This window comes from Camarhynchus parvulus, chromosome 20, assembly GCF_901933205.1.
Source record: "Camarhynchus parvulus chromosome 20, STF_HiC, whole genome shotgun sequence".
In the NCBI taxonomy this organism is placed as follows: Eukaryota; Metazoa; Chordata; class Aves; order Passeriformes; family Thraupidae; genus Camarhynchus; species Camarhynchus parvulus.
This window is the reverse complement of record NC_044590.1, coordinates 7,311,145-7,330,686: the sequence shown is the minus strand read 5'-3', so window position 1 is coordinate 7,330,686 and position 19,542 is coordinate 7,311,145. Positions and strand designations below refer to the sequence as shown.

General features: G+C 49.5%; 1 protein-coding gene across 1 annotated transcript; it reads right to left on the bottom strand.

Moving 5' to 3' along the window:
• Nucleotides 1–593: 593 nt before the first annotated feature.
• ASXL1 (ASXL transcriptional regulator 1) lies at nucleotides 594–18,579 on the bottom strand. Its single transcript, XM_030963385.1, has 12 exons — nucleotides 18,456–18,579; nucleotides 13,804–13,886; nucleotides 10,629–10,737; nucleotides 9,438–9,558; nucleotides 9,269–9,363; nucleotides 8,840–8,933; nucleotides 8,420–8,572; nucleotides 7,858–8,021; nucleotides 7,666–7,762; nucleotides 7,145–7,250; nucleotides 6,114–6,729; nucleotides 594–5,390 (listed from the first exon to the last, which is right to left on the bottom strand). The coding sequence occupies exons 1-12, from the start codon at nucleotides 18,513–18,515 to the stop codon at nucleotides 2,523–2,525; spliced, it is 4,566 nt and encodes a 1,521-aa protein (XP_030819245.1). The 5' UTR covers nucleotides 18,516–18,579; the 3' UTR covers nucleotides 594–2,522.
• Nucleotides 18,580–19,542: the final 963 nt, after the last annotated feature.

The following is a 19,542-nucleotide window of genomic DNA, read 5'->3' as shown; positions in this document are numbered from 1 at the left end:
ACAGCCCCAGGCAGGAGATCCCTGCTCACCCTGCAGAACCCAGACACATAACATCATAATTCATGTTATTTCCTTACTGCCCAAAAAAGAGAAAGGACTTGGCCATAAAGTGAGTTTCCAAGTAGTTTCAATAAACTGTAATTGGTATCACATTTATGCTCTTGAGAAACATTTTTAGATCCATTTATCCAACAATGACGGCAGTAACAGCAGGACCTGCCCTGACACTGGGAAAAGCCTCAGTGCTGCTGCCCACAGGCATCACCCCAGCAGGGCAGGGAGCCCCTGTGACTGTGGGGGGCCCCTGCAGTGTCCCACAGCCCCCGTGGCTCTCAGAGCCTCCAGGGTGTCCATTCCCCAAGAGCCACACAGCATCTCTGCAGGAGCTGCACCATCTTCAGTGCTCTCTAAGTGCATAAAACCAGATTTAACAAAGCCAAGCAGCAACACAGCCCCTCCCCTTTGTGACTTGAGCAGAGCTCTGGAACAGCTGCAGTTAAAAGAGGGGAAAGGAAAAGCCACATTGCCTTAGAATGGAGGAGGATTTCAGAAGAAGGACTGAAAGCACACAAGCAGATTTTACAGTGTTTATTTTTCCAATAGCACAAGGGACAGACACGAGCAGGCCCCCCCCCAGGGCTCTGCCCCCCAGACCAGTCCGAGCTGAACACTGCAGTGGCCCCCAGGAGGCAGAGCCAGCCCCCTGCTCCGCTCCCCATCTTTGGTAAGCAGGTTCCACACCTCCGCTCGCCCCCAGGGGCACCGCAGCCCTGCCCAGGCCGGGGCACCAGGCTCTCCTTCTCGTGGGATGAGGCTGGTGGATGCATTGAGGATAAAACCATCTCAGGGACTGAACTTGTTCCACCCCTCACGATTGTGGCTGAAAGAGGAACTTGCACGGCTGAAAGAAAGTGCATGGTGAAGGGAGGTAGGATGGAGCTGGAAAAGGGACGAGAAGAAAAAAATGAAAATAAACTCCCTAAAATTCTTGCTACTGCCCGCTTGAATGAGCCAGCGGCTTCTCCCCCTCGCTGAAGCAATTAACTCTTAATTAGGAATTGCTCCAAAGAGGAAGAGAATTGCAGTTTTGCTCTCCCTCTCTGGATGCACATGGATGTTCATTCATCACCTCCTTGCAGTGCAGGTACAGCCATGCCCTGGGAGCTCAGGTGCAGCAACAACTGGCAAGAGCATAAATGAGCAACCGGGGAGTTGAGCTCGGCTCAGCAAATCCCACCTGGTCATCCTTGAGCCTGCACAGCACAGTCCACCCGGGCACCACGGGCACAGGGAGGCTGTGGGAACCAAGACCCCAGTGTGGTGAGCCTCACGTCAGGCAAGACAGAATACAGTGGCTCTGACAATAACTAACACCACTTTAATGCAATACTGCTGTAAAGCCTGGAAATCCAAGGAAAAAAAAAAGACCCCTTTATGCTCTATGTACATTACATCCATTTACAGAGTTGGCCAGTACTGTGTACAACATATAAATATATGATCAAACAGATGCAGAGAGGATACTTACAGGAGCCAAATAACTCACTTTATACATCCAAGAATGAAAATATATAAAAAAAAAGGAAAATAAAAAAGAGGAAAGAACACTGCTTTAAATGTTAGGTGATGGTCACACGGATGCACAGCTCGATGCTCGCAGGTGCTCAGCTGCTGTGGGGTTTCAGGTCCTCACCACAAAGCTGCAGTGCAGAGCTCACTGACCCTATCACTGAGCTCCAGGGAACCTCCAGTGTTCCACAGCAGTTTGTGGAAGTTGGCCAAAGGAGGCAGGCACAGCCGCTGGGCCAGTTCAGCCAGGAACAGTTCCCTGGCCATGCTTCCTGCAGGCCAGCAGAAGGCATTTGCTTGGCACTTGCCCCGAAATTTTTTTTCCTCTTCTTGCATCCTCCATGTGGGTTCCATGTGGCACATGGTGGGCTGGACATGGCTCCACAACCACCTGCAGAGCACATCCCTGGGCACCACATCCTGCTGTAGCATCCAAAGACTGCATGGGACCATCCCTGCAGGGCAGCTCTTCTGCTTACACTCACTGCACAGCAGCACTTCCCACACAAACCAGGAATGGAGATGGCAGAAGGGGAGAGTGGAAGACTGTAGGGCCTCACCTTGTGCAGCCCTGAAACAGCAAACACCATCTTCCAGTTCCTTTGGATGTAAGGATTTCCTCCACAGAAGGTCCAGGGATTGCCACAGCGAACGGTCTCTCCCCCCGGCGTCAGCCTCAGAGCACAGCTGGAATTTCCATGACAGCAGGAAGCAGCAGGATCGCTCCCATGGGGCACAGCCCACCCAGAGCAGGGTGTCCCCATCAGCAGGAATGAGCTCTGCACCGTGGACCTCCGTGGGAAGGCAGCTCAACGTTCCTCACCAAAACAAAGTGTAACAGCGTTTCTACTATGAACAGAGAGTACTTTGTGTACTTTGTGTACAGGCGTTAGGATCAGTCGTTATCAAAATACACACACTGAATATACAACCTGTCCCATGGCCATAATTTATTATCTCACCACAAGGCACAATACACAGAGCTTAGAGGGTCCTATACAGTCGTCGTGGCAGAAGGCGCCGCAGCCTTTGCACATGATCATGGCTTTGAGGCTGCACGAGCACTGGAACGAGATCTCGTCGACGCTGCTGCTGTCAGCAAACATCTGCACAGCCAGGGCCGTGTTCCGGCTCGCAGCAAAGTTCGCTTTGTGGGTGAGCTGCACCACGCTCCCAGCAAGGCCTCGGGGGAAAGCCGGAGTGTTGGATGAATAATTAAAGCTGGTGGAATTAAGCTGCAGCTTTGAAAGCTTCCCATAAAAAGCTTGCTTGATATTGAGCTGAGAGGGGATGGATGAAGGCTCCAAAGGGTGACACTGTCCTTTTCCTGGATCCCTTGAAAACTTAAAGAAGGGCCAGTCCATGACCAGTGGCTCTCTCTGTGTGTGCCCAGCCAGTTCCGTGGGCTGCTGGGCCACATCCCCCCGGTTCTCTGCATTACTCTTGGCTGGGCTGCCACACATCAGCACCTTCTCACTTCTGATCCCTCCCGGGGTGCTGCTGTGCTGCTTTGAAGTCCATTCCTCCCTGGCAGCTGGGATTCCTTCTCCCAATGCACAGCCCTTGTCCAAGGGAATCTGTTTGCCAGGGGACAAGGTTTCCATGGCTGAACTGTGTTCCAAAGCCCTGGAGTGATGCAGCTTCACGCTGGGGCTGGAAGGAAAACCAGAACCAAAGAGCTTTTTGCCTTGAACCCCGCTGTAATTTTTATTGACCAATGCACCTCCTGTCTGATTTGGTCCAAGAGAAGTTACACCTGGAGATAAAAACTGAGGTTCTGTAGAGGCATTCAGCTTCTCTGGGCTTTCACCTGCTGTGACACTTGCTAACGGATTGTGCTGTGGCATCCGGTGGACCTTGGGCAACTCCTTCTGATCCTCAAAGCTACAGGAAGAAAATGTTCTTTCCCGAGGGTCCACATCTTCAGACTTCAGAGAGGCACTTGCCACGTTTGCCAGTTGGTCTTGGCAGCTTAAAGTTGAACCAGCTTTGGAATGTTTTTCTGGGACAGCCTGATCCTCTACACCAGATAATATTGCTCCTGATCCACAGGTCTTTTCCTGGGGATCTTTGGAAGATCTCACTGAGCGAACATCATCGCTCCTGCTTTGGGCACTCGTCTTTATTCCTACATCTGGAGAAGATTCTTTGCCAAAATAGTGACCGCTGCCTCTGTCCAGTTGCAGGGAGAGGCCTTCTGACTGCTTCTGCAGCACTGGCTGTGCAATTTCCACCTTGATGTTGACATGAGACACTGGGAGAACTTCTTCCAGTGGAAGCTTCCCCTTCAGCAGCTGCATCACCAAAGGGTTGTTGGTCTCGATGGAGGACACGGGCCGAGCAGAGCTGGCCGGACGCTCGGTTTTCTGGGGTCCCCACCTCTGAGGTGGGGGTGCAACCAAGTCCCCAGAACAGGCTGGACTCTCTGTCTCCACAGACAATTTTGACCTAATACCATTGCGTTTCTCACTGCTGCTGTGACAGGAAGAGCCTTTCCCAGCCATCTCCCTACAGCTGACACTTCTGAAACGCATCTCCACCTCCACATTCTCATCAGCCATGTCCCCTTCCCAGTCGGAAGCAGTGTCTGTTGTTTCACTGTGTGTACTCTGTATTTCTTCATCGCCACTTCTCTTCAACTCCTGAGTCTCTCCCAGGGGCTGATGTGCGTTTTCTGGTTCGGTTCTGGGGCACCTCTCCCTTGGCTGCAGGAGTTTTTCAGAGGTATCTATCCTATTCTGAGAAATAAAGTCACCATGCACAGAGGGCTGCAGTAGAGCCTCTGCCTTTTGTTCCTCATTACTCAGTTTGCCATCACTGCCTTTCCCCGCCTGCAGCTGTGCAGTGTCACACACTGCAGGGATCGCTTTCTTCACTCCAACAGTCACCGTTTTGGAGGTATTATCAGCAACACATTTTTCCAGAAATGTTTGGGAGTTGTTATATCTAAAACCAGACACCTTCTCTGGATCATGGCATTCTGAGACACCCGATGACAATTCTGGTGGAAAAGGACAACTGGAGGAATTTTGCTTTACATCAGAAGGATAATCCAGCTGTATGGTGGGAGCACCAACATCTCCGAGTTTCACCACAGCCCTGTGTCCCATGGGACTGACCCCAGCTCCCTGCCCCCCAGAACACGACACACTGGTCACCACAGGAACCACACATCCCAGCTTTGTGCTCTCCTGCGATGCAGCACAAGATGGGAGCTCGGTCCTTGGGGCACTAAGGAGCTGCTCAGGACTCTCCTCCTGCCTCTCAGGAGTTGCATTGTCCAAGGATGACACAGTCAGAGAACAACAGAACGGTCTCCTGGGTGACCCATCACCAGGCTGAGTGTCCCCTGACCCTGTGGCACAGCCCGGAACGCTGCTCCTTTCGCTTTTTGAGGAAGAGTGATCCTGTCTGGAAGAGAGGCAGGAATTCACGCTGGCTTCCTGAGCAGCCCCTTTGGAGTCAGCCTTCCCTCCGCTCAGATGAACAGACAGCTGTAGTTGTGCTCGCTGTAGATCTGACGCACGTTTTCCATGAGCTCTCTTGGATCTCCTGTGCTGGGAACGGCCGCTGGATTCTCCTCCACCGCCTCCTTCATCGGAGCCTCTCCCCCCACCAGGGCCACCCCCTCCTCCGATGGCGGCGGTGGCAGCTTCGCGCTGGGCTCGGGCTTGCAGAGCACGGGCCTTAATGTCTGCGAGGGTCCGGGCCCCGGGGCGGCCCCGGCCGGAGGGCTCCGTGCTGGGGATGATCCGGGGGCAGATCTGGTAAGTGGGCTGACCTTTAACCACCCAGGGTGGTTTAATACGTGAAAGTTGAATCTGAAAGAAAAGGGAAATGTGGTAAGTTCTAACACTGCCCATCTCCAGTGAAATGCGTTTCATTTCACTATGATGGCAACTGCTCATCACAATTCTTAGCACAAAAATTCAACAAAAACCTCAACTTAGAAATGAACTTGGGCAGAGAAGCAGCACGGTCCCACAACCTCTGCTCTGTGATCTGTAAAGCTCAGTTCACACTAATATTGTTTTACCAGAGGCTGCAAGCAAACACGAAATAAGTTATTTATATTCACGTCTTTAGAGATCAAACTGGTCTTCTCTACACCAGGATGACTGCCCTGAAGCTACCAAAATGGGTATCCTGGTCAAAATGGAAAAAGTCAGGAGGAACACTGAGATTCTGTCCAAAAGCAAAGGAAAAGAACTCAGAAACTAGACAGGATAAAGAACACGATTTCAAGGTCTTTTGCAGTCAGTCAGCTCATTTCAGGCAGTGTTTCTGTAGCCACAGAAATGCAAATGAAGGGAGTAAGTCAAGGTTACCCTGTGCTCTTGTGCAAAGACCTTGGGATGATTTTCCATTCTTTGCCTGTCTAAATACGACAGCAAACCGTGGCAGTCAGAGGCACTTCACCAGCTCTACCAATGAAACCCTTCGACTCCTTCCCTTAAGATGGCAACGCTTGACATTTTAATAATGTTTTGATACTACTGAGCACGGCAGCCCTGAGATACAGCAGCTCTAAAGCTCTTTCTTACCCGGATGGGTGGGACTTTGGGCTCCTCTTTAGTAGGCTGTGGCTTTTCTGGGTGAACACTTTCAATTGTGTTACGAAAGGACTGACGATCTTCAAGCCGGGGCTTCTTTTCGGGGAAGGACGCAGAGGCAGCCTCCTCAAAGCTTTTCCTCTTCTGCTCCTTGGACTCCTGAGCAGAGTTCTCCTGGGGCAAACTGGGAATTCTGCTGGTAGCTGCCAACGATGGATCTTCTGATTTGCTGTTTGATTTGGAAGTCTCTGGAGAGAGGTGCAGTTCAGTACTCTCTGCCTTCAATCCTGCAGCCGAGGGGCTGGTCAGATCATCTTTCTTCAGGTCTGTCTCAGGCTTTGGCTCTTTATGAAGTGAGGGATCTGGCCCCACGGGAGCAGGCTCTTTGGGAGTCTCTGTGTGCTCAGGCTCCCTCAGTCTGTACAGGCTCCTCCTGGCCCGGCAGCGCAGGTCGGCCCGGGAGCGTTTCCGGAAGCGCCCGTCCCTCTGGCGTGTGGTCGGCCCGCGCGGCAGCCTTGCCTCTCCTTTAACAGACAGCTCTGTCCTGTTCTCAGCGTCCTCCTGCACTGAATTCTGCGCCTGGGATTCTTCCTGGGTCAAGCCCAACCTGTAAGGCAAACACAAAAGCCAGCTCAAAGCTAAAGCTCATCCCAATTTCAGTGTTATTGAATAGTGCCAACACAGGCAGAGAGTCATCAAAGACTCATTAACTCATCCTGCAAGGGGAGAACCCACACATTCCACATTGTTATCACATGGAATGAGAAAAAAACCCCAAAAATTTGTGATGGAAAATGTCATCGACTTTTCTTGGAAACAGAAAAGATGGGCTACAAAATTCTGCTGAACCCAGCCAATTCCACTAAGGATTTTCCCAGAAAAACAGCTGGAACGATTCGCCCCACAACCTGTGTTTTTCAAGGAGTTTATGCTGCATCTGCTCAGGTATCCACAAAGAGAAGCACACTCTGCCACCTGCATAAACATGGATAAAGCAGAATAGACATGGTAAAATTTCTCACTTTTGCCCATAGTAGTCCTCGAAGAACTTCTCTTTCCATTGCTCCACTCTCTTTTCCTTCTCCATCTCCTGCCGGATTCGAACTTGCATCTCGTGGGTGAATTCACCTTCATGGAAGCAAGAGATTGGAATTCAGTTCCAAACAAAACTCATTCTGCAAATGCAACCTCTAGTGTTTGAACTGTACAGCAGCTAAATATATGAAAGGCAGACCTGCTGTTAACACCCTGCTCCCATCCCACTCTGAATCCACATGCTGCCTGTGGCTCCAGGAAAAATCCTGTTTAGAGGAAAAATAAGTCTGGCACTACTTTACACCTTTACCACTTAATCCCGTAGGTCCCATGGCACCAAAAGAAATTGTATTTTTGATTTTAAACAAAAAAAAAAAAAAAGAAAAAGTTGGGGGCAACACGCAGCAAAGCTGTACTAAGTTCCCGCTAATTAACTGCAAAAGAAAACCAAAAATCCTACAGAATGAGCAGCTATTCCCCAGGCACCCAGGAAAGCAAAGGCACTCACCGTCAGCGAGCCGCTCCCTCCAGCTCTGTGCAGCGTGGGTGAAGAACTCGTTGTTCAGAGCGCTGCCACTGAGGCGCATCAGCCCGTCAGCCCCCACCTAGCAGGACAGAACCAGGACAAACAGAACACATCAGCTCCAGCTGTTCCACACTGAAGAGGTAATCAGGGAAGGGAAAACAGCTGAGTGCTCACCTGTCTATCGACTTCAGGCAGGAGGTAAAGCAGCTGCTGCTGGAAGTGCGACGGAAGCGCGTTAAAGGTCCTGGAGTTGATCAGCGCTCGCAGGTTTGTGTTGACAAGGATGGAGCCTGGGGTTTCAAAGTCAATATCCTCACCCCTGTTACGTTTCATTTGCCCTGGAGTTTAAGGACAGGCAAATAAAATTAACATTGTTGTACAGAAGTATTTCAGCATGAAATTTATGTCAAACTGCAATAACAAAAAGAGCAAGAGACATGATAAAGACTGCAGTATTCAAGTGTGAAGAATGACTCTCCAGCACAGTAATTAATAAACCCACATCTGGATTTTTGACATGAGGCCACAGTTCTGTCATATTCAGGTACTATTCTCAATGCTGCTCTTCAGACCAGCCAATCTTTTAAACAATTTTATAACTAGCACTCAAGGTGGAAAACCTGTCTTGTGACCTCAGGTCATCAAATGCCTCCTGGTACTCTTTTCTCAGATAGATATGGACTTCACCATCACCAGTTATTTTTCACCATTCAGTTATTTACCCAGGAGCACATACCAGCCGTGGGCTTTCGGATGCCCCTGAGCAGCTGTGGAGGATCCCTGTTGATCTCTGTCCTGCTGCGCAGGCTGGTTTTGCACAGGGCCAAGGAGCTGCTGCTGCTGCTGGATGTGCTGCTGCTCTCCCCATCAGCGTGCCTTCCTGTGAAGCCTAAATGCAAAACAACATCATAAAAATATGCAAAGAACAGTCAAAGCCCAACTGGGAGAGTGGTTTAACATACAGGAATTCTCTGTTACTAACAAATCTGCTATTACAGGGTACCAACTATTTTGAGTGAGTTAAACACACACACAACTCTGCAGTCTCACTCATTCTCAGCAGATGTTACAGAAATCCTCAGGTAAACAGTGATGATTGAGGACTGTCTGAGAGAGGTCTGTGAGGTTATCAGGACCCCCCCAAAGCCATGCTCACCTGAGGCAGACTCCATGTGTGCCCCATTTACTTTCAGTGGGGTTAACACCACCCGTGGCAGCATCACACCCGTCTTTTTCTTCTGTTTGGTTGTCTGAAGACCAGAGAGAAACCAAAAACAAAACAAAGGAATGAAGGCATTATGGAAGAGTATAGTAATCTTCTAAGCAGCATCCTCCTCAGTTAAAAGAGCTGCCTGGCTCCTCCTAGCTGAATCTTCAGGCAACACTACATTAAGGACTAGCAGAGAATTCAAAATTGTCTTCCCATACATGATCTCACAACATCCTGCCATTTTTTGTCCAAGGAGACAGACTCGTAACTATCTCTGGGGCACTTATGCACAAACAGTCCCTGTCATATCACCCCAACAGTAATGAAAGGTCCCCTGAAGGCTTCATCCACCCCATTAGTCCGACTTTTTCCTACCTGGGAAGCAGTTCTGTAGCTCTCCCTGGTAGCAGGTCCCTTGCTCTGAGACTCAGTGGAACACGAGGCGTTAGAAGAAGTTTCATCAAGAGACACTGAAAGAGATGAACTCTCAGTCAGACACAGAAGTAGATCCTGGAGTTTAAGGTTAATGTCACCAGACACTTACCATCATTGTCACCACTCACAGTGCTGGCTTCGTTGGACCCACAGCTCTCTGCATCTGCCGTGTCCTCCAGCTCCTCCCCTTCTGGCACTGACAGGTTCCGGGACCACTGCAAGGCATCTTTCTAGAGGGGGAACAGAACTGGGGTGGCTACAGCCCTCCCTCCCTCACAAATCTACACCAATGGGACCAGACAGTTAACTGGATACGCTTTAACCTTCAATTTTTTCCCTATTTTAATCCTTGATGCAGAAAGGGATTTTAAAGTATATTTGGGCTCATAGCGGAACAGAAGTCACCTAAACTAAGAGCACTTCATAGCCCCTTCCTAGACGAGTAACACATACCCAAAATACCAGGTTAATAATAATTAATTTAATAGAAAGGTTCGTAATATGTTATAATTTTCTATAAGTAATGAGTTCATATTAAAGACAAGCATCACACTATGAAAGAACAAGTAGCATCAGAGTGACCAAGCACTAAGTTTAGGAGATGTATTTCCTACTTGTACAATAAAAGCAATTTCAATGCCATCTATTTTCAGCAAAATGTGTAAATTCAACAGGATTTTCTAACAGCAGAAAAAAGATGGAAATGAAAAAGCTGAGATCAAGTTGATATTTATCAGGGAATCCAACAGTACAAAACAATGCAAAAGAAAACCTCAGGACCAGAAATATTTTCAATATTTAATATTACTGGAACAATAAACTAAAAATAAAAAAGTATTCCAGAGAGATTTTAAGATCTGAGGAAAATACTGATGCTAAATAACACAGAATGTAGTGGAACACAGAACAAGCAGCCAGAAGAATGAATATACATTTTCCCATCAAGATTTTACTTGTCACTACAAGCTCTTGGACCAATTCCTTGGTTGGGTGTTTTCCCTTGTGGCTGGCAGCAAGGGAGTGCACAGATCTGTTCTGATGAACAGCCACCTGAGCTGGACACCAGGTAGAGAAGTAAGAGGATTCAAGAAACAACAGTTGGGGTTTTTTCAAAGAATTTATCATAGATGGCTGAATACAACTGAAAGGTACAAGCTCCAAGGAAATAATGAATTCCAGACCCTCTCTCACATGATGATCTCACTGCTCATGATGCTCAGTGACAGGGTAACACTCAGCCCTGCACAAGGAGCAGAACTCACCCCTGGGCCCTCAGCTGGGAGCAGAGCTCAGCATTTACCTTGAGTGTGAAAAGGCTGATGCGTCCAGGCAGTTTGTAGAAGAGCCCGTCCCCTCCCCGGGAATTGGAGTGGAGCATGGCGTTGAGGCAGGCCAGGGGAGATGTGCCACTGCAGCAGAGACAGAGAAAAGAGAGCTTAAGAAATAGATTATCAAGAAAACAGCCTGAAAGATCTGGTTAAATGGGCATCCTTTAGCTGATGAGGGGAACAGAGGTGATGCTATTAACTTTATGAGACAGGCACTTCAGTCAGAACAGTGTCACTGGTTTCATTCTGACCTGTACATCAGCCTTGCACATCACAGCCAACAGTAAATGTGACAGCAATTTTAAAGCTATCCTTATCTGTTTTTAGACATTTCTAACTTTTATTATCTGTTTCCTCCCCTCCTCTCCTGGAATCCTTCCTTGTTGGATTGATTTTATAAAACCCCCAGATTTATTCAGCAGTAGAAAGATGTAACAAACTACAGACACACGTGTTACTGGAGTGTCTCCCTGATATGTCACTGACCAAACTACTCGAGCAGAGCTCAATACAAAGGCTCTGATGCTCTCATTTGTTAATTCCTACATAACTCCCTGGTTAAAGCCCCATCCTGCACTCACATTGATGGAACTGCTGTGCCACGTAATATGGTGTTTTCCAGTAAGTCCCACATGTACGGGCAGAAAGCTGTCTGGAAGACACATTAGAGCACTACTGACTGCAATCATAGTAAAAGTGAAACTGAAAACTGGACTGAGATAAAATATTTCAAAGAAAATCATTGTCAATTTGAAAACATAGAATTTCTGTTTCCACCCTGTACGTGCCTGGGTTTTGGACATTTCTTCACATTCCACTGCAACAGGCAAAGTTACCCTGTATCACTTTCAGATCATGTGAACAAAATTTCCAGCCTTCAGTCCTGTTAGACAGTGTTTTCCCCTCTGTGTTTACCAGACACTCCAAGCACACTCACCAGCCACAGAGCTCTCTTAAAACAGCAAACTAAGTAATTTTCCCCAAAACAAGAAAAAAACTCAAGCAGTTAAAACTCTACCAAGGAGCGAAACTCAGCATGGTACTGGGTCATGGGAATGTCAGTGCCTGGTATGGAACACAGCCCTCCCAGCAGAGCACCATGACCCCCCCAACCAGGGAGCCCCACTTCAGAACTGATTCAGAAGGAAAACCATGTCAAGGCACTGAGCTATTTCCTTCAGGAAATGGAGTTTCAGGAAGAGCTTCTATACAAGCACCAGCAAAGCCTGCTGCACATCCAGCCAGGCAGGCTCACTGCCTTTATCCTGCAAACAATCACACTCTGAAGAAAACAATCTTTTCTTAAAGCAGAGAATTAATGACCAGGGAAGGAAAAGCAGATATCCCAAGGGAAACCATCGACCTTTAAAGGAATGAGTTAGGTTTGTGGGATTTAACATGACACATGTTCCAAAGTCTGGTCTTTACTTACACAGTGTGACAGGTCACTTGTAAAAACTGGGAAAGCACAGGATAATTTATGTGTGTGAAGAGCCCTGCTATTATCTTTGGCAGGGGACAGCCTGTGCACAGAGATCTTCAACTGCCTGCTGAGGGAACAGGACTTATGTGAGAGAGTTGCAAAAGATTGATTAAAGCAAAGCTCCCCTGATGAAAATCCTCATTAAAATCTGATTTCTACTGAAATCACTGCCCACATCCAAACCAGAGAAGATCTCAGAAAGCATCACAGAATCACTGAAGAGTTTGGGTTGGAAGGGACCTTAAAGACCATTTTGTTCCAAATCCCCTGCCACGGGCAGGGACACCTTTCACCAGACCAGGTTGTTCCAAGCCCTGCCCAGCCTGGCCTCGGAGACTTCAAAGGATGGAGTAGCCCCAACTTCCCTGGGCAACTTGTGCCATGACCTCAGTACCCTCACAACAAAGAATTTCTTCCTAAAATCCAAACTAAATCTTCCCTCCTTTACCTGAAGTCCATTGCCCCTTGTCCCACCACTACATGCCCCTGTGAAAAGTCCCTCCCCAGCCTCCTTGTAAGCCCATGGAAGGTGGGTGTTCCAACAGTTCCAAATCTGATGCAGCAGCACACACCAGCCTCATGCCTCTCCAAACAACAGCAGGTCCCACACCCAGCACCTCTGTACACGTCACTGATTTGCACTATTCAAAACACCCCAGCTGTTTCCTGATTTCACACAAACAAGGAGCAGAAACAAGCCTAACGTTTAGGTCCAAGAAGAAATCAGTTTACCTTCTGTAGCTGGGTAAAGGACAGGTTCAGGAAATGCAAACACCACAGTGAAAAACAGTCCACAGAAACAAAGGGAGGGAGAAGCAAGACCAGAAACAGTCCTTGCATCTGGATTTGTCAGAAGTCCATCACTGGACAGCAGCTTTTCGTGTCTCTGGTAGTCAAACTTCCTTTTTTTTTTTTTTTTTGCCAGGCAGCAGCAACTGAGGCATTTGGACTATCACAGTTACCCACTTTCTTTGAGCTGCAAGACACTCTGTATTTCTACTACTGTCATGGAAACAGATGGAAGCTCACAGGAACTTAACCAAGGAAAGCAGTCTCCCACTTCTGCCCTTTCCAAGGCTTTGTATCAGGTTCTTTTCCAAATGAAATCCACTCTGAGATGGGCATCTCCTCCTACAGTGTCAAGAGCCACAACTGTGTGATGTGAACTGTGCTCTCCTGGTGCTCAAGAATCTGAGCACAAGCCAGGGACATAGAGAAGACTGTCTCTTCTAAAACATAATGTGTGCTCTAGAAATGAAGCATCAGAGGAGATAAAACTTAAACTGTTCTCAAACTCAAGTCACAATAGCAGAAACTATTGTAGCTGGGAGCTACTTATGTGAGAACCATGGGAGTGAGTGTAAGTACAGCACAATGCAGGGGCCTGATCTGCAAGAGGCATTTACTTCACAATAGATGGATGAAGGGACTCTGTATATTATCTAAAAATCCAAGAACATTTTCCAGTTATTATCAGTGCAAAAGAAACCCTCACAATCTGTATATAAATGTCTGTACTGTCATCTGAAATTACCAGGCTGAAAAGAGAAAAAGGGAAGCAAAGTGGGCTGGGGATGAGGCAGAACTGTATGCAGCAACACCAGCCTTCATACACTGCCTCCCCCATGCTGCACACTGGTTTAGACAAAATCATCAATACTAACCTCATTTCCTTTAGACCTTCAGCCTCTATGACCTGCAGAATCTGTTTTGGGGTCATAGGAGCATCTGAGTAATTTTCCAGCACCTGAAAAGACAAAAAGACCAAGTGTCATTACAGAACTGGCTTCTGCATTCCCAGAACTACTCCATCAGCTGTGGCCCAGACCCAATAATGTGCCCCTTCAAATTTGGTTCACCTGCAAAGACACACAGTAAAATTTCAGGCTAGCTCAAGATCCTGGTGAACATGGATCAAAGCCACAAAAGGCTTCACCTTCACCTCTTCCCCAACTAACTGAAATACAAAAATGGAGGAGAAAAAGCAGCAGAATTTGGCCTTGACCCCACCCAATGGAAGCTTTACCAGACTTCACTATACATTAGATGGAGCTGCTGCCACATAAACCTTCCAAACTGAACAGTGGTGACCTGTAACAATGTAAAACCTTTTCCTGCCTCTCCACAAAGCATCCAGCGGTTTTTTGTCACTAGAAGTATTACTGTGCAGCTATACAATCCAATACTGTACCTTCCTCAGATTACTGCATTCATTTCATCTTCACTCCATCCCAGGAAGGGAACCACAAGTTAAGAGTCAGAATTCGTGTCAGAGAAGGACAGAATTCAGAAAAGGACAAAAAAACAGTAAAGGATTTGGGAAAAAAAAATTGGCTAGAGACACTAAAAAGACTTAAGAGGGCTTGCCTTTGACATAAAATGAAGAAAAGCAGATATTAAAAGGCAACACAATAAATAACAACTCATCCTTTCATATATTATACCAATAATAGAATTGTCTCTTATATACAAAGAAGTAAAGAGGTTATTACTTTATTGTTTTTAAGCCTGTGGAACTTACTGCTCCGAAATGTCTAGAAGCAAAAACTCAAGGATTCAAAGAGAGGACCGGACATTTCTGTGGATAAGAAGATTATCCACATAAACAGGAAACAATGAGCAAAAATAAGCTGCAGTAGATGTAAACCACTCAGTTTCTTTGGGAGCAGATTACCCTACAGCTGCTGACCACGCGCCTTCCCCGGCAGCAGACACAGTGCTGCTCTTGGAATGCAAAGGCACCCAGCTCCACAGACCTGGGGCCACGAGCAAAAAGAGGCTGAGACAGGCACAGGCCATGGCCTGGAACAGGCATGGAAAGCAGCAACAGGAATTCATTCAGGAACTTTTTCATAACCATGGTCTAAATTGCCCCAGCATCACGGCCACACGATGCACAGCCCCGGTGTCATCTGTCCCCACGTTTTAGGAGTCAGCAACACGGTGCTGTCTCTCAGTCTGACTGGTGTGGGAAGCCAGAGGAAGGACCCAGATGCCCCATTTCTATCAGTGACATCTAGAAGTGAGTCACTGCAGCAGCCACGCCAATGGGACGTGAGCAAAATCACCCCAAAGCTGTGCAGGCCAACATTTGCACCTCAGACCATCTCCACAAGTAACAAAAAACCCAAGTGCAGTTCTGCACTTCAGCTGTGTGTTGTGATATGGCTCGGTGCATGGGGCTTGGAGCAGCCTGGACTAGTGGAAGGTGTCCCTCACTGTAGCAGGGACAAGATGATCTTTAAAGGTCCTTCCAAGATAAACCGTGATTCTACAAATGGAATTTCTCTAATCATATCCACCCAACAGGTATTCTGCAGATGCTTGAAGCTCACAAGCTTCTGAGAACGAGGTAGGAACCTCATGGGGAAGAGAATTAGAGAACTAACTTGAGTTAAATCCCAATGAAAACACAAAGAGCGTAAAGAAAAATCAAAGCAAGTGATGAGCCATATTCAGAGAGAGTAAGCTAATTAAATTCCATACAGCTCCATCACACTTTTTCCTCCCTCCATAGGTTACAAGGTCTCCATGCCTCCCTCCTGAGCTGTCACCCCATCACTCAGAGGCTGCAGACAGCTGACACAGGAAACTCATTGCTCCCGAGCCCAGTGAGATCTGCAAAATACAACACGTCTGTTCCAAAAAATCAGGGAATTATTCAAACCTCTCTCCAGTGACAGACACAGCAAGTGAAGTATGTGGCCTAAAACTGAGCACAAAGGAGCATTTACATACACATAAAAGAATCTATGCTCAGGGGAACAATTTCCAATCAAGAGCTGTATTAAGTATACAGAGCACTTAATGGAAGAACTGGAGGAGAGGATCCTGCAAGCTTTAGACACCAAATCCCAGTCTCCAGCACTGCCCCTACTATCCCTCCCCAACCTGACACTCCCAGCACCACATCAGCCCTCCACCCAAAGCTACAACTTCAATATTGGCTATTCCTTACCCACAAAACAGAATTTTCCCCCCTCCACTATTTACAGCAGTGGTAGCTGGGGGTTCCTGTACCCCTCATTATGGAAGTTTACATCGCTTCCTCAATTTACTGGTCATCTAGCTCTGACAGCACTTGTGGGATCCTGCCACGGCTTTGGGCATCCAGATGAACCTTTCAAGTTTATTTTATGGAACGTGCAGAGTTTTGGCTCTGTAGGAGGAGCAACACTGAAGAACATTTTTGCCTGTGATTCTCAGAAATGTTGAGCAGAATACAAAATACACCAGCACACGTCAGAGAGGGAAATTAAAAGCATTTTGACAGGGAGCATGTGTAAGCCTAGTGTGAAATAAAGATCTATTTTTAGTGGATTTACAATCAGTCCTGCAAGCTGCAAGTGCAGCTACGCAACTGTAGGTCTCTTTAAGTGGATAATCTAGTATGAGATCGTTCTATTTCTGGTTCATCAATGGCTCTAAGGTGCTGTTGAGGCTCAGACATCTCATGCACCCACCATGCCTGAGGTGCTGGCCAGAACACAGGTGAGAGGAACTGTATGAAGAAATGCCTTCCCCATCACACAAGGGTGATGAGGTGTATTAGGTGACTGCTTTAGAGTTACAGTCTCATGTGCTGCTTTGGGCAGCTTATAAACACTGAGTTTTTTTCACCTCTCAGAGTTCAGGATGTTTGAATGAGCTGAGTTTGTGCAAGGTCACATAGCACAGCCTCTGCCCCCAGGGTCACCTGCCAGGAAAGCATCCCTGCCATCTGCAGGGACACACCTGGTTCAAAGAACCTGGATCCCAAGGAGAAATGCAGGATGGAGAATGAGACCACCAGGCTCCTGCTGTGAAGTTCCACAGTAGCTGCTTTATGCCCTTCTCCAGTTTTTCAAGCAAAGCCACATGGGTCTAAAATATTATCATTTACACACAAAAGATGATGCAAGTTGCTGGAAGTCAGATGCTTGTCTGATTAGGTTTTCTCCTGGCAAGCAGTAAGAAAACACTCTAATAGCCAAAAAAATCTTGCTCAGAAGCACCAAGAGTTATCCTGAACAACCTCAGTACAAGACATGAGCCTCACTGGACTCACCCACACTGTTCCTTCTGAATGTTTACAAGCTTCAATACATAACCTGGGCTGGCAAAACCAAAACAAACACACACAACAGAAAAAAAACAAGGAAACAAATCACCCTCAAGCTCTTTAAATCCATTTCTGCAGAAGTCCAGGGGCTACACAGAAGGAATACATATATCCTCATGAGTTGTACACCACTGACAGGGGTGTGGGGAGGAACTGTGGGATCCATTCACATCCAAGTAGCTGGATCATCCCTCACCCCATCCCTGGCACTGCTGTACCTGTGGCACTGGGTCACCAGGAGAGAGCCAGCTCCTTCCACCCAAATGCCAGCCAGCCCAAACACCTCAGCATGCAGCCCTTAAATCAAACCTCTGACTACCTCCCTGAAAGACACTGAAGTTATTTCTCTTTTTTTAGATTTCCTACTTCATAACTGCTCAAAGGCTTCACAGAGGGAAGTCACCTTCCTCCCAGTGCATCGGTGCAATGACAACAGCATTCCCACAGACATCATCAGGGCAGAGCTGGGCTGGGAAGTTGAACCCTTCAACAAGGAAATTCTTTAAGACAAAAGGACTGAGACATCTCAACGGCCACATCTCCTAAAACCAAAAGTGACCAAATACGGGCTGATTCAGGGATGTTCAGTCCAGCTGCTGCTACAGCAGCCCAGCACACGCCACCGGCCCTGGGGCGCTGCCGGTGCACAGAAGGACCCGCACCGTCAGTAATTAAACTAGAAACTTTTGACAGCGGCCGTGCCCTCTCCGGAGGCTCCGGTTCCTCCCACGGAGCTTTAAAACCATCTGAAAGGAAGAGAACGAGCGGGACCGTCCCCGCAGCCCTGCCCGGCACGCACGGAACCGCAGCGGGACGGCGGCACCTCCCGCGTCCCACGCCGGGAGCCGCTGCAGCCCCGCCCGGCGGAGGCCGCGGGACCCCCGGCGGGGGCAGCTCCGCCACCGAGGGCCGGGGGCCGCGCTCGCACCGCCCCGGGGCGCAGCTCCTTCGCACCGGGCTGAGGAAGAAAAACAACCGCGCGGGAGAGCCCGGCCACAGCGGCCGGCGGGGGAACCGCGGGAAGCCGCGGGACCGGGCGGGGAAGCGGCAACACCGCCCGCGCCCTCCAGGCGGGCCCGGCCCCCGCTTTTACCCCTCAAGAGCGATGGCGGCGCCGCCGGCCCCGTTACTCGGGGAGGGGCCGGACGCGGCGGGGAGGCCCTGAGGCACGGCGGAGCCCCCGCGCCCCCTCCCTGGACGCCCCCCCGGCCTCACCAGGCGGGCGGCCTCGGCCCACGTGCGCTCCTTCTTCCTCCTCTGCTTCATCTCCTTCATCCTCCTCCTCCTCCTCCTCCTCCTCCTCCTCCCGCGCGGGCGGGCGCGGCGGGCGCGGACCGTTGGGCGCGCGGGCGGCAGGCGGGCGGCGGCGACCGGGGCGGGCTGGGCGCGGCGGGCGCGGCGGGCGGGGCGCGAGGCGGGGGCGACTCCGGGCGCTACGGGAGACGGCGGCGGCGGCGGCGGCTCGGGCCCGGCATAACAACGGGGTCAAAGGGCCGGGAGCGGGGCGGGGCGGCGGGGCCCGGCGACGGTGGCCGCGGCGGGACAAGGAGGGACCGGAGGGGAGGGGCTGGAGAGGCGGGCCTGGGGCTGGTTTGAAGGAAAACAAACCGAAAGGACCGCCGGGAGTTGTAGTTTTCACGCGTGGCCCCAGCGCAGCCCTGCTGTAGCCCGCGGACTACAAGTCCCGGCGGCCGCTGCGCCGCATGGCGGGAGAGGCCGCTGCCGCCGCATGGCCGCGGCGGGGAAGTGGCACCGCCCGGGCCGGGGGCGGCTGCGGGACCCAGCTGGAGCTGAGGGCTCGAGGCTGAGCCCCCGCGTGTGAGGGCTGCGGCGATTGGAGTTCCAGGATCCCGGTTAGCACAGGATCAATTAAGCTCGAAAAGACCTCTGAGATCAGCGAGTCCAACCTCTGACCCAACACCACCATGTCCAGCAGAGCAGGGCGCTCAGTGCCACGTCCAGCCTTTCCTTGAACACCTCCGGGGACGGTGACTCCTCCACCTCCCTGGGCAGCACCTTCCAGTACCGAATGACCCTTTCTGTGAAGGAATTCTTCTTGATTTCCAAACTAAACCTCCCCTGGCACAGTTTAACGCTGTGTCCTCTTGGCATGGGTTGGCAGAAGAGCCCGACTCCCATCTGGCCACAACCTCCTTTCACGGAGGTGGAGAGAGTGGTAAGGTCATCCTGCAGCCTCCTTCTCCAGGGTAAACACTCCTGCCTCCTTCACAGGACATCTGCTGCAGACTCGTCCCCACCTTCATTTCCCTTCTCTGGACATCCTGGTTGTACTCCCAGGCTT